Genomic DNA, 15,447 nt, shown 5'->3' on the forward strand with positions numbered 1-15,447 from the left:
GTTTCTATTTCCACTGATTCAGAATGGATAGTTACAGTCTGAAGAGCATCCTGGAGAACAGGGTTGGGCCCAATCTTCTCTGTAAAACACCTGGAACAAGAGTGCTGTAGAGGAATAAGATAGCTACAGCCAAAGGCCATCTTCAAAGTCTTCACAAACACTCTGTTCTTATTTTTATCTCACACAAAATATGGTTATTTGTGTAAATTTTCTCCTTCACTAGATTGGAAAGTATTCCAGAGCAGGAGCACTCTTTTTTCTTTCTCTAGTGAAGGAACACAGTAACCCACACATAATAGCTGTTTGACAGGTGTTTGTTTTGAATTCTTCTCATCCAAATCCTGGGGTTTGACCAGGATATATTTGCATATACCCATAGTGGATATTTATAAATATCCATAAAAGTATATATTTGTTTATAAAACATTTCAGTCGCACAAAATAATACATAACATACATACTGAAGAAAGAACAATAATAAAACAAGCACCCATGGACCCACATCCCAGTTTATGACATAGGACGTTGCCAATACCCTTGAGGTCTCTTGTTGAACTAGATCCTATCGAACAGCTCCTGAAATTTAAATCAGAATGCGTGCATTCAATCATTGACTGATTGGCTCATTCATTTGCCAAATGTGCCTAAGTGTCAGAATCGATGTAGACAAGGTGGTTATTTCTTCTGTTGGAGTGGGAGAGGGGCGTCAAAAGTGACATAAACTCTTTCCAGAAGTGTACAGATTGTCTTTGCTGCAAGCGGCCCTAACCCCGCCTGGTCCTCCAGAGCGGCGTGGTTTCTGAGTGTGGACACTTTGGGCAGAAACTACTGGTCCCGGCAGTCCACGGGGCGAGTGGGAGGAGCCGGGGCGGGGGAGGGGGCGGGGGCCGGGCGAGAGGGGGCATTGTGTCGGGAGCGCGAGGCTGCATTTGTCTGCTCGAGGTGCTGGCAGAGCGAGCGTTGAGTTCGCCGGCGTTGAGCTGGAAGTGTCAGCGGCGGCCACGGTCCAGGCGGGAGACTGAGTCGGAGCAACCACGCGCCCGCTGGCCGCTATTACTGGCAGGGGGTGGCGTGCCAGCGAAGCAACATGCAGATAGGCGCCCGGCGCCCTGACGACCCCTCCCGAGGAAAGGAGGCCGGGGCGGCGCTGGGGCGGCGGGGAGCATGAGGGAGGCCGGGGGGCGGCTTGGCTCGGAGCGCTGCTAGAGAGCGGCGCGCGCTGCACAGTCGCCGGGGCGCAGCGGAGGGCGGGGAGCCGGGCAGGTCGCGCCAGCGCTGGGAGCCGGCCGCCGGGAGCTGTTCTGATTTCCGACGCGGACGCAAGGGGCCCGGAGCAGCCCCTGGCCCCGGTGTGCAGCCAACATGGGCAACGCCGGGAGCATGGATTCACAGCAGACCGATTTCAGGGCGCACAACGTGCCTTTGAAGCTGCCGATGCCCGAGCCAGGTGAACTGGAGGAGCGATTTGCCATCGTACTGGTGAGTGCGCGGCGGCTGCCGGGAGCAGGGCCCCGGGCCCCCGACCAGGCGGTGCAGCTGACCCCCGCCCCCTCCCCTTCTCCCGGCGCCGGGAGCGAGCCTCCTGTCCCAAGGGGGAGGCTCCCACCTCGCCCATTGTGGCCTCCCCCGCCTCCTCTCCGCCCTCCTCCGAGCCCCCCGCGCTCGGCCTTCTCGGCGTCCCGGGATGGGGCCGGGGGCTCGGGGCTGGCTGCCTGGCGGGTCGGCCCTGAACCCATTGTCTGGCGGGAGAGGCACCTCGCAGCGCGTGTGCCCGGGAGGTGTGGCGTGGGCGTGAAGGGAAGGTAGCGCGGGCCGGGGAGGAGGGGGCGGCGAGCTGCTGAGGCTTTTTGTTTAAGAAAAAAAATATTAGCGCAAACCCCGAGTCCTCGAGGACGTCCAGCGGGCGCCCAGCCCGGGTCCTGAGGGGTGCGGGGCAGATGGGCGCATGTGGCCGGCCAGGGGTGCCGCGCCGCGCTGCGCTGTGCGGGAAAGCGAACTTGGAGGTGGACGTCGTGGCTTGGCCGAGGGGAGCTCCCCCAAAAGGGAAAGAGAAGGAACCCCGCGCGTGGCGGTGCGGCACCCTCGTCCCTAAGCGAGGAGGGGGACATCAGGCGAGAGAGAAGCTTCGTCTCGGCGCGTTTCTTTTGGTCTTAAATGTTAAAACCACAAAAATGTGCAGTTTTGCGGGGACGTGTTGCGAGCTGACCTGACTCCAGGGGCGACCCCTCCCCTCCCCTCCCCCAGCACACCCAGCCAAGTCTCTGACTCCCTCCCGAAATCCGCTTCTCCTAGCTTTCCAGCTTCGCAAACCTGAGACATTGAAGACTCCCTTCTTTCTCCCTTTCCTGCTGGGACTAAGTTTCTGGGCGCTTCCCAGCCAGAGACTGTCAGTGCTGTGAGCTCAGGAGGGTGTGGCGGCCTCCCCCCTCGACCCAGCCAGAATCTGTACTGCAGTTGGTCCCCAGACTTTGATTTTTAGTGTCCTAGCCTCTTTCAAGGGGTGTTGGGAGGGAAACAGGCAAGATTGGAAGCGTTTCTAATACTTACTCTTGTAGCCTCTTCCTAGCTAGTAATCTCTACATTCTACAGTGCTAGGCAGCAAGAGAAACTTGTGCTGAAGTCAGTCGAATTCTGCATCTGTGTGCGGGTTTTGGGCATGTAACCTGACAACTTTGGGAATCGACCAGAGTCTGAACACTGGGACGTTTAAATTGTCTTTCCTCAGGCCTTTAAAAGGGGCTGGTTTGATATGGGGAGTAGTGTTCTGGATGGCAGATTCGCTTTGTGCTCTGTGGAAGAAGAGGCCACAAGCTTTTTCACACCACCTGGAAACTCTGGTGTGGCAGTAGGGAGATAGATGAGGTTGCCTGTCTTGCTTTGCATGGTCTGTGATCTCCCGCAGCTGCTCCCACTGTTGTGCAGAATGAGACACTCTGAAATGAAACAGCATAGGCTTAATTACTTCTCAAGGCAGCCTGGGTGCATACTTGACCTGTCTTTACAGGGACAAACCTTTTTAATTCAAAATCCTCTTCCTACCAGACAACATAGTTCTTACCTCTTAGCTCTGGGTTTTCTGTGTTTCCATCCATGCTGTGCTGGTGTGTGTGTACGTGTGTGTGTGTGTACGTGTACATTTGAAGTGGGAGGGCCAGTGACACAGGAAAACCAGATAATAACAATAATGCAATTAAATTCTCAACTGGGATAGCATGTTTTGCATGAGCTTTCAGTTACCCTGCTGATTAATAACACATGGTATGAATTACTCTTTAGAAAAAAAGTCCCATCCTTAACATGGTGGGTTTGTGTTACTATTAAGTCTAGAAGTCACAAATTCAGTATGTAGAAATTCATGATTCTATATCACATGCTCTTTGGGGCAGTGGTTGGTCGTGTGGCTACTTTTACTCTACTGTGTCACACACAAGTACTGGATGCGGTTCCTTAATTGCTTAGAATATTTTAAGCCTTTCAAAACAAACAACAAAACCAAAAAATACCAGGCTGACCTTTTTTGGATTAAAACAAAGGTTTTGGGAAAGTCTCAGCTTGGGGGCTCTCTTGTTAGGGATGCACTTGGACGATTAACTTGGTGTTTCATGTAACACTCCCTGGTCAGCTCCAGCTGCTCTTTGGAGTAAGCTGTAAGAGGAGTTAAAAGGAATCATCTTTATGGGCTGATAGAAGTACAGAGTTATGGTGACTTTTCTAGTGGTCAGTTTTTTTCTAAAGTTGTACATGTGATGCTCTCAACTGTGCTTTTCTTCATGAATTGCTTAAGAAATAGATCAAACCATTTAATTCTGAAGATCAAGCTTGAAGGACAGATTATAGGTGGTAACGTTTAAAGTATATATATATGGAGGAATTCTCTGCCCTGAGACAATGGGAATACTGTGGGCATTATTGATACTAGTTTTATTTCCTATATGATAAAGATCATATAAGTGCTTGGGGAGGAAAACAGGATAGTAATACTGTACAGGAAAGTATACAAGCACCTCATTGTAAATATGGCTTACATCAATAATTGGGCCATTTCAGGCATGGAAAACAATTCCTCTCACCTCACCAAGCTCTAGATTATTTAAAGCATTGGGGAAGAGTAAATAAAAATTTAAATGACAGAAGTCCATCTATTTCTGGAGAATCTTAAGAGATGAAACCTACTCAATGACTGTCCCCCACCACCCCCATTGGTCCACATGAGTTAAATCGTATGTATCTAAAAAATTAGTGGGCATGAATGGAAGGATGAGAGAGTAAAGGTTGCTGAATAAAGCCCGCATGCAGCAGTGAAGACCCAGCGCAGCCCAAAATACATAAATAAAATTTTAAAAAAAATCAGTGGAGGGGGATAGACTTTAAAAAAAGGGTTTTTAAATAGTAAAGAAAATGAGATTTTTTTTTTTTTCTCAGTACGCGGGCCTCCCACCGCTGTGGCCTCTCCCATTGCGGAGCATAGGCTCCGGACGCGCAGGCTCAGCGGCCATGGCTCACGGGCCCAGCTGCTCCGCAGCATGTGGGATCTTCCCGGACCGGGGCACGAACCCGTGTGTCCCCTGCATCGGCAGGCAGACTCTCAACCAGTGTGCCACCAGGGAAGCCCAGAAAATGAGATTTTTGAGTAGAGATTTGAGTTACTGAACTTCCTGTAATTAATGACTAGTAAAAATTGGATCCAAATCTTAGGAGTTTCATTCTCCTGAGGAGTCTTCTCCCTCCCTGAACTTGTCTTCAGCATCATTACAATAGTAACTATAAAACTTATATTTAAGGGAAAAGATTACTGACTCCTTGTATACACTTAACTATTTGCATCCTTGGATCTGCCTGTCAGGTAGAGCCATAAGGTGATATGCCTTTGTGTGTGTAGGATGTTTCTGTTACACTCTTCCATGGAAGTGTTTCATAAATTATAAATTCAATCATCTGCTTCAATCTTTCTTCCTTTAAGGTGTATATATTTTGTGTATTTTACAAGTAATATTTGTCCGTGTTTTTTGGGTCCCACACATTTATAATTATCTAAGTGGCTCTCCATTGTATTTGTTAAATATTGTCTAATTGTTGGGAATACACACACAAATACTCCAATGTCCTTTATTCTTAAAGATGATGCTATGAAGGTGATTTTGGGTGTGGTGAACAATTGATGGTCTTTGTCCAAGAATACCTGTTTGGACGTTAGATGCTCTGTATATTGTTCACTATTTTTTGGCTTGCAGTCACTGTTTACAATTTAAAATGTAAGCCCCTCAATCCCATTGTTGAGGAGCTGTCCTAAGGATCCTTTTTGAGTTTCAGAGGAAAAGATAATTGTAAGCCCCCCATCCTGGCTGCCATATCTGTGTGATAGCAGATGTCAGGCTGCTCTGCAAACAGATTAAAAAAGATTAGGAAGTGATGGTTTAGGGCCGTAGTATCTTGTGTTTAACACCGGGAACTACTTTGGTGTTTGATTAATTTGAGTCAGTTTCCTTTTCAGTTTTTTTTTTTCTTGCCCTGAGGTTGAATGTAGTGACTGTACTTAGGAAAAAGTGGGAACATTTTCTGAGCATCTACTATGAGTGTGCCCTGCACTTCCATGCTCTCATTTAAAACTCACAGTAACTCCAGCTATCAGTAACATTATAGATGAGGAAATAAAGATTCCCTAAGTTGCCTGAGGCCATGCAGTTATTAGATAACCAGTCTAGGGTTTTTAGCCAGATTTGGAGATCTCCTCCCCTACCCCCCACCTGCCCCCATTATATTATGCTTCCTTAGGCTTAGAACTGGAAAGAAAGAGTGAAAGAAAAAAAAAAAAGGTCTGGAACTAGCAATAAAGCTGTTTAAAAAAAATTCTAAATCTGGTAAGTGCAAGTTTCAAACTATAAAGCTGGCAGAAATTTCTTCGAAGCGACCCAAGTGCACTGTACTTGATGTTTCTCTTTAGATGACATCCGTTTTGGCATCTTCACTGTGCTGTTCTATTTTCAGGCATGGAGTTAAATATTGATTTGGTCCAAAAGTGTACTCTTCAGTTTTTCCTTTCAAGGCAGTCTTGAACTACCTTAGTTGGGAAGTCCAGGTTTTCCACATCAGAGGGGAGAGGACAACCCATCAGTATAGTGCACAAGCTCCAAATGTAATTACTTGTGAAAAGGACGAGGAAGGTCAAGTTTTAACATTTAAATCTATTTCCCTCTGCAAGGTGTTGTTCCCTTTCAACCATTTCCAAGGAGAGCTTTTGCCATGAAGTCTGCTGAGCAGTTGGATGGGTAGGTGTGTAGTTAGGCCATCATCAGATGCGTGCTGATTTGTTTTCTCACTTTTCTCCAGTTGAGAGGGAAGGGAGATGGAGAAGGGGGATGGATGGAGTGTTGTGCTTTGAGCTGTTACAGCCTCATCTAGGCAGTAACCCCTGAGTTGTTTTATTTTCCAGAGCAGGAATATATGCTTAGGGCGGTGCCTTTCATCATTATCAGGGTGCATTTCCCCCCTAATAATACCAATTAAAAGTGTGAAGATATATTTGGGTATTTAGGATAGAAGATGATCAAAGGCTATTCTCTGAATTGCAAATGCTTGGCTCCATTGAGAGACAGGCAGCCCTGTAAACAGATGAGATGCGGGGCAGAGAAGGGATGCATGCCCTTAAGTGATAAGAATTACTTTCACCTGTGGCCTTTCATTTAGCAAACAGCATTGACTCCAGGAGTGGGAGACCTAGTTTCTAGAATCACAATCTGCATCAACTTGGGCACCTCTTTCCTGTGATCCTCGGTTTTCTTCCTCTGTAAATGGGAATACAGTTTGACAGAACTGTTAGGATAGTCATAAGATTTTTGAAATCATAGCACTTGGAAGCGTAAAACTTCTGGAACATGATATATTGTGAGCCATTAGCTGACTTCTCGTTTTGAAGATGTTTTGTGTAGAAAAGTGTGTAGCTGTATTCTGTCTGATCTAGAGAGTAGAATTTCCAGGGTCAGTGACCGAAAGTCACATAAGCATAAGGAAAAGTGTTCTAATATTTAGAGTTGTCAAAAAATGGAGACTGAGCTTTCCATTAGAGTTGCTTAGACAGAAGTTGTATGAAAAATGCTGATAATTGGAAGGTCTTTCTAAGCCCAGGCTCCAGCAAGTTCATGGCTTGCACGGTGACTTTCTTGAGGTGAGTCTGCCACATGCAGGTTTTGGAAAAAGAGTTACAGCACCCGAGAATGGAGAAGGGTCTCCTTGGAGGCTCCTCCTGGGCTCAAAGAAGAGAAGAAGTAGTGTAGGCTCATGCTTGTTCTAGAAATTTATTCGACTTTACAAAAACTGTTGCCTGAAGGGCTTGGTCTTCATGAACTGTGCTCTTCTTTTCATCCTTAGGGCTTGGGGAATAAGGACAAGGTGAAGTGGGCTCCCTGGCCCTTGTATCTGAGGAAGTAATATAAAAAAGAAGTGGCTAATTAAAGAGGCACTGATTCCAGAAGACACTCTCTCCATTGCAAGAGAGCAGTGGTACCTGGACTCCTCTTAGAAACAAGGCAGTGAATCCCTATAAAAGAACAGACTGGACTCGCTTAGAAGGGAGGGTGGGTTCCCAGCTGTGCAGCTGCTTGGTGGACCCACTCTTGTAGAGTGGCTCTTCCACTCTACAGTGGGGGACCTTTCCTACCTTCCTCCATTGCAGGAACTGAGATAGGTGGTTTCTGTAGACAGGCTCATGCACCTTCTTGGTTCTCACCTACTTGAGCACTGCAGGCAGAGGTAACTCATCTCTTGTCTTCCCTTTAAGATGGTATCTGCTCAGACTGCAGGGTGATCTTCCTTCCCCAGTCACCGCATCCTCTTCTCCAACACCCCTTACCGCCTCCCCCCACCCCGTCCTTTCAACACAACACCAAGGACTATGCAGTTTCTGGTGGATATAATTTGGAAGGGATGTCTAGGGAAGAGCTGGTAGGTCAGAGAGCTGTTTCATGAACTGTGATTCAACCGAGGCCCACAAATGTGGACCAGGATGGCTCAGAATCCCTAAATTGGGAAACACTAACTCCGTACTTGGAGGTATGGTGGTATATGTTGTAAACAGATAGCAGTGGACTTTCTTTTCACACTCTTAAAAAACTGACCAAGAAAACATGACCAGTGGCATCAGAGCTCATGGTCTGGCCCCTTATCGCAAACTTTTTATAGTTTCTAGGGCACACCAAAGCTGTTCCCCTGGTCACATCTTCAGCATTCTTGTGCCACCTGAAACTGGCTTCAGTGACTCTTATTTCACATGTAACCTTAGTCCACTTTTGTTCTTTGCTGAAGAAGCTTTGTTGCATTGATAAGCTGCTGCATCCATCACCACAGAAGCTGAAAACTTTGAGGTGTTTACACCTTGCTATCTCCAGGGGTAATCTCCCTTGATTGACTTCCATATGGTAGATGGTGCGCCTGGCCTGGTTTATCCTAAAAACTGGTTGGCTTTGGGAAAGGTGTCAAGTCGTTCACACTTTGGCCCCTTGCCTGGTGCTGGTCAGTCACCTATCTCAGTTCCTGCCTTGAGTTGAGGATTTGCTCAGGAACCTGCCTTCTCTTTTGTTTTTCTTTTTCCCTTGGAAGTTTGGCTGAGCACTTTATTCAGGTAGGTGATGAAGGGATTGACAGGCTAAAGTGGTGCTTCTCAAACTGGGCTGCATATCAGCATCACCTGGAACCCTCAAAAACAGATGCTTGGGTCCCACTCCCAGAGATTCTGATAAGTTTGTCTGGAGTGTGACCTGGGCATCAGGATATTTTAAAGCTCCTTAGGAGATGTGAACGAGCAGCCATGATTCAGAAGCCACGTGCTAGAGCAGTTTTTCCCCTTTCCCTACCTGCCCCAAAGACCAAGCATAAGAGTTAAAACCACAGCAAAAATTTAGAGAAATTAAGCAAAGTTGAGAAAGGTTAAAAAAAAAAAAAAAAGCTCTTAAAGACATTTGATCCAACCAAAAGCACCAAGATGAGAAATACAGAAGAGATGGATCAAAGCCTGTTGAATGTTAGATTCATTTAACTATGCATTTAAGAAATGACCATAATGAAAATTTGCAAGGAAAGTTCTATATATTATAGCTAAAGAGTGATCGGTGACCCTGAAGTGTACTTCTGGGGCAGACCAATCAATAAATCACTTGTATTTTTGCTTAGGCCTCTATTCTCAAGCCTAACGTTTGTTGGTTCAGTGCAGGCCTTTTGCTTTGATCTCTGGTTTTACCACTTACAAAGACTGGATGAGCTTGGCTTCCCGGAGTGAAATTCAAATACACTTGTGAAATGTAAACAACATTCATTTATTAAGAATCCTATAATCACGGCAAATTGGCATGCTTATATGAGCAATTAGCTTTGAGAATAGAAAGATAAATAGGTTGCTAGGTCAAGAATGAGCTGGTTGTTCTCAGTGCAAGACTCTGGTTATTCCTTTAATAGTTATAAGCAAATAGACATTCCCCTTATTCATAATCTTTAACAGTTGTGGTTTGGGGTTAGAGGGACAGCGTATGTGGTTTTCTGAACTGAGAGGATAGCAGCAATTGTCTCATTTTCGTATAGAAATATAAATCTTTCCAGGAAATGTAGGTAGTTGGTTTATGAGCAGATGAAACTTTCTAGTAATTGGGACAGGGCAAAAGAAGGCATGGATTTAGATGGGAATATTAAAGAATAATGGAGTTTTACTTTGGTGGGGAAGGTTAAGAATATGACTTTTACAGTGGCAGAAAGATTGAAAATAATCTCATCTGCCTTCAGCGAACAATGATCTTGTGTGTGTGTGTGTGTGTGTGTGTATGTATGTATGTATAGAAGGAAGCCTTAGGATAACTAACAGTAGGAGAAGTTGGATAGAACATGATTGGACCTGCACCATGGCAACATTGCTCTGTGAATTCAGTACCACTAAATGTCTTATTTGTGAAAGCTGGGGAACCAGCATGGAAAGGTGATGAATCATGTGAATAGCTTTGTAGGTCACTTTGAGTTCTGGCCCTCTCAGTCCACAATATGGTCAGCCTTATGGTTCTTCTAAGGAAGCTTTTCCTCTTTAGTGACAATCTTGACTAATTAGGATTCTTTATCCCCAAGGACTTCTGCCTGATGAACCTAGGAAGCCAATTCAGTCCAGATGTCTTGGGACTAGGATGCTATAAACTTGGAAGTGGTGATTCTACAGGCCTAACACAAAATCATGATTCTATTGCCAACTAATCAGGCCATCTAGATGCAAACCTGGAGAGATCATTTAGAACTGTGTGGCCTCCTAGGTTTGTGGAACCATTCAGCCTGCCAGTGTTCAGCTTCTTCAGTGTCCTTTCACTGTAAAAGTTTTGAGTCTCGGGATAGGCTTTTTGGAAAGCATTTATTTAGATTAGAAATCTTCAGATGACCTGTGAATTTACCAGGTCATGGTCTTCATTTAATGGAGTAATTCCTTAACATTAGACATCTATATTTTCTTTCACCAATAATTGTCAGAAGTTCCCTTAATTTTTCTATCGATAATGGAGAAATTTAAAAATTCATCTTTTTGTTGTTCTCTGGGATGATATCTCCTAATCATCCTTAAAGTTGTTTTAATTGTCAAATAATATACAAACAGAAATGGGCCCGTATCGTAAGTGTACAGCCTGATGGACTCTCACAACCTGAACACACTGCTGTAACAAGCCCTGAGTTCAGAAATTGGAATCTCAGTCTCCCTGTTTTTCTTCAAACATGGGTTCACTTGGCTCCTTGCCTCCCCAGCTGCACTTACTTTCCAAGTGCCCCGACTTACGTGGAAGAAAATAGGCCACAGGATTGTGCCTTGTGGTCTGATTCTAAATGATTCTAACCGTGAGGTTTCCACCACTTCCTTCCAGAGATTTCCTCAGTCCAAGGAGGCCTAACCATTAGGAAATATCGACATTACAGTAGCATACCGCTGCTTTTAGTTACATCATCATTGATAACCCTAATGGTATTTTTTTGTATTTGTAGAGTATCTCTGTTTTTCGTAATAGTGAGAAGAACATATTTTGATTTGTATTCCTAGAATAAAGTGTGAAGCAGGGAGGGATTTCCACAGTTGACAATGAGCATTGGCCCTTTTGCGTTTCAGTACTTGGCATTGGGCATAGGGTTTGTGTATTCCCTTTTACACCTAAGTTTCAGCCTTTAGGTTTTGTCACCTTGATGACTCTTTTGAAATATTAAAAAGTATAAGATTGTAAATTTCATCTTCTGGTTCCATTGTCGCATCAAAGCCCTGTTACATTACTGCAGATGTCGATCCAGTTTGAGAGGCTCTTTGGTTGTGTTTGTTGTTAATGGTTTACCTTCCATCGTCTCCTCTGTAACTTCTGTACACCCCCCTACCCTCCACTCACTTTCTCACTGAAGCCATCCACAGTCTGGCCAGACCCATCTTCTTTTCTGTTTCCTTCCTACGCCCCGACGTGGAGATTGCTTTATCTCTGTCCACGGAGCAGGCTTGTACTTTCCCTCCACTATGCCTTTTCTCACGTGATTCTCTTACATAAGATGTGCTCCCTTGCCTTCTCTGCTTATTGAACTTATATCCAGCCTTCAGGGCTCTTCTGAAATTCCACTTTTTTCTTGTGTCCTTGCAGACCCACATCAGCTTGGGGGAGGTGGGAAAAACGACTCTTCTTTGATCTCTTTATAGTATAAATTATTTCTCTTACTCATGAGGCCCTGGATTAAATATCACCTTGTGGGAGGTGTGACTGTAAAATAAGGGGATGCTTTTTTTTTTTTTTTTTTTTAGCGGTATGTGGGCCTCTCACTGTTGTGGCCTCTCCAGTTGCGGAGCACAGGCTCCGGATGCACAGGCTCAGCAGCCATGGCTCACGGGCCCAGCCGCTCTGCGGCATGTGGGATCTTCCCGGACCAGGGCACGAACCCGCGTCCCCTGCATCGGCAGGCGGACTCTCAACCACTGTGCCACCAGGGAAGCCCAGAGATGCTTTTATGTATCGGTTTGTAGTCACTCATTACACTGTCAGCCATCTGTTTATGTCCCTGTTTTATTTGCCAGTTTGCAATGTGGGCTCCTGGAAGGTAAGGATCACACCTTAAAGGCCCTGGAAGCTTCTCCTTATCCAGCACAGTGCTTGGCCCAGGGACGGGTCTTAGCAGATAATTAATAACTTGATCAGAGAATGGTGCCCCCTGAAACAGGCCCAGGAATTGAGTAGCTGCTCAAAGAACCTATCTAACTGGCCATTCTGGGCTGACTGTTAATTGCACATAGCTTGCCTTTGTGTTGAAATGACACTTTGTCGCAGTTTGTCACTCACCTTGGTATTCCCCATATCACTTGACTTTAGTAGGTGCCCAAGAACACTAAGCATTCAGAGATGATAAGTTGGAATCGTGCTATTGCCTGACTCCTTTTGGAAAACTGGTGAATTAGGAGAAGAGGGGGAGGGCAGTGGAAGTGGCCAAAGGAAATTCGTGGTTTTTCACTGTCACTAAGCCAGATTGGTGTGTCATGATGTGCTGTCATCAAGTGAGTGAGTGGTAGCACTCTGCCATGGGGCTCTCGTAAAGTAAAACATCCTTCACGGTAGTCCCTTTGTTACTGGGAGTGAGGCAGGTTTCAGTGAACAGCATTCCTTATTTTGGCATTTTAGTGCTTTGCTGTTTGCAAAGTGCTTGCAAATGATCTTTTGTGATTCTAAGAGTTCTTAATAAATGAGGCAAATAGGGTCTGAAGGTATGTGGCTTGAAGTTACAGAAGAAGGTGGTGAGGTTGGTGAGCCCATCCTAGGTCCTCGGTCACTAAAACTCCAGGGACATTCCAGTGTCAAATAAGACACTGTTTATGTTTTCTGTGCTTTATAAGCATTATCTTTGCTCTTGGCCACCCTCGGAGGAAGACACTATCTTCCTTTTCCACATGAGGCGGTGGGGCTCAGAGGGGTAAGGTAGCTGCTCCCAAAGTATGGAGGCAGGATTTGAATCCAGGCCTGTCCGATGAGAGAACTCACTTGTTTCTTCTGCACTGTGTATACTTTCAAGTTAGTTATAAGATGTCATTAAATGTTGGCTTTTTGTTCTTTGTTCTTCATATACCCTCTAGACTAAGTTCATTCACACAAGGGCTATCCGTTGTGAGTCTTGCATCAGTATTGTGATAGATGTACCAAGCTCTGAGGGTTCAGAGAGGAAGTGTCATTTGTGTATTTTGAGTGTTCAGAAACAGCTTCCTTGGAACAGAAAGTAGAGCGATGCCAGCTTGGTCCCAATCACTGCTAGACTGCACTTTTTATTCTACATTGTACAGTTTTACTCACTTGTCACTGCTTAAGAAGGGCTTATACTTTAATCAAACAGTCCAGAAATGTTTATCTAGCAGTTACTATGCGCCAGGCAGTGTCCTGGGCACTGGAGGATGTGGTGCTGCATGAGGCCCACCAGTTGTCTGCCCTCAAGGAGCTTACATTCCAGCGGTGGGAGGGAGTCGGGGGGGGAGGCGGAGCCAGACATGAAATGTACCTGGATTTCCAATGCTGGCAAGTGCTGTGAGGAGAATAAAATAGGACCGTGTGAGGTGATGGCTCTCATTTAAGATCTGAGTGATGGTGAGCAGGCAGGTAAGAGCCCTCAAGCAGGAGTAACCAGGGCTTGATTTGTTTCGCCCCTGCTGGGCCAGGATGGGATTCCTTGGACCCCAGAGCAACTGAAGGGAACAGCAAGGGGGATGTCGTCGGCCCCGAAGGCTTCAGACTTCACCTATGGGGAAGGTTGGAGGAGGCTGGGACCAGGGGTGCAGGAGTCTGTTTCCTTTGTCATAGCAGAGCTGTTTCTTGTAAGTGGCTCTGTGTAGTCACAGCTCTGCCACTTGTTGAATTCAAAAGATTTTTAGCAAATTGCAGTCTTGTCACTGTTCTGGACCCATGAGACATCCAGTTGGGGAATGGTGTATTTGATTAGTGTAGCAGTGCCCTTCTAAGTAAAGGCTCTCTGAAGGCATCCAGTACTTGGAATGGCCCTTTTTATCTGCTTGAAGCCATTGGTTGAAAAGACACTTCTTTGTTATAACTTGCTACTAGCTTGTTGCTCAGATCTTTCCCCTTTTTCTTTCTTTCCTTAATTTTTTTTTTAATTTTAAGGGGCATATGAGAATTTTATATAGAGGTTTGAATCAGAAGTTAAGAATAAGATAAAAGTTGGTTTAGATAAAATTATCCCTGAAGTCCCTTAAGTTGCTCATAAAGGTGCAGTATGCACAATTCTGGATGAACAACCCTGGGAAAGTAATTCTCAGGCGTGTTAAAGTTTAAAAACCTCTGAGCTTGACTAAAGGAGCAGCCACAGAAGAAAAGTCTCTGTGCAGATGTCAGGATATCCCGACCATTTGGCTCTCAAACCTCCAGCAGTGACCGGAAAATGGGTGGGAACACTACCTTCTTCTTGCCTTAGATTTACTCCATTCAGTATCACATTAAGCCTTTTAATACATATCACTGAATTTGTTTCTTGTGAGGATCTTAAGGCAGGCCTCAAGCTAAATGTGGGTTGGATGCACGGACAGCAGTAGTAACAGTAGAGGTCACTTACTGTGCATTTCTTTAATCATTTCCGTAAACACTAAAGGTGACTCAGGACACCTGAAAGGTAGGGATCACCCCTGTTTCATCTAGGAGAAACTCAGGATTCCAGAAGTGTAAAGGAGCTTGCCTCAGGACACACATTTCTAGGAGGTACTGGAGCTGAAAATCAAACTTTGCTGACTCTAAAGCTATGCTCCTAACATACTGTTTTGACTCTCAGCTAGGAAAATACAATACAAATATGATACGTATAAACATAGTGGTTCAGAGTAAATTGAAAGCCCTGTGAGGATAAGTTCAGTAACTTTTCAGGCTGTTTTAATTTTGTTCGTATATACCCAGAACCAACAGTAACTATATGTCCTTCCAAAAAAAAAAAAAATTGAAGATAAAATAAGAACTGGATGAATAAGCCACTGTCCACTGTTGAAATAGTAAAGGCCAACCAAGTAAGCTTGTGATCAAATTGGCTTTTTCTAATAACAGTTGTCCTCTGAAGGCTTTCTGAAGGCTCTCTTTCAGACAACTGTCTCTGAACCTTTGTTTTTTTAAAAAAATGTCCCTAGTAAAATGGCTGTGTTGTTACAGCTTGAAGGCTGTGGAATAAGCCTTTTGATCAGCCCTCAGTGATAACCCACAGACTTGGACTTCCTTGTGAGGGAACAACCCTTATTATCTTGTATTGGTAGGCCTTATGTTGGGGGGTTGCTTATTTTTAATAAACAGAGCCCATGCAATCCCATTCATTCGTTCAACAAATGTTTTATTTGGGTGTGTGCTCTAAGCCAGGCACTGTTAAGATGCTGGGACACAAAGGTGCATGAAGCATCATTTCTGCCTTTGAGGATTAACTGCCTAGTGGGAGAGATAGGCA

At 45.1% G+C, this 15,447-nt stretch overlaps 1 protein-coding gene across 3 annotated transcripts in view; it reads left to right on the top strand.

The window, feature by feature from the left end:
• The first annotated feature begins 947 nt into the window (after positions 1-947).
• Positions 948-15,447, top strand: part of FMNL2 (formin like 2) — a 306,084-nt gene continuing 291,584 nt past the window's right edge. For all 3 annotated transcript variants that reach the window (XM_060106297.1, XM_060106295.1, XM_060106296.1), the window contains exon 1: positions 948-1,479. In XM_060106297.1, coding sequence (XP_059962280.1) covers positions 1,363-1,479 — 117 coding nt within the window. In that variant the 5' untranslated portion in view covers positions 948-1,362. The remainder of the gene's footprint in view (positions 1,480-15,447) is intronic.

This window comes from Mesoplodon densirostris, chromosome 8 (assembly GCF_025265405.1).
Source record: "Mesoplodon densirostris isolate mMesDen1 chromosome 8, mMesDen1 primary haplotype, whole genome shotgun sequence".
In the NCBI taxonomy this organism is placed as follows: Eukaryota; Metazoa; Chordata; class Mammalia; order Artiodactyla; family Ziphiidae; genus Mesoplodon; species Mesoplodon densirostris.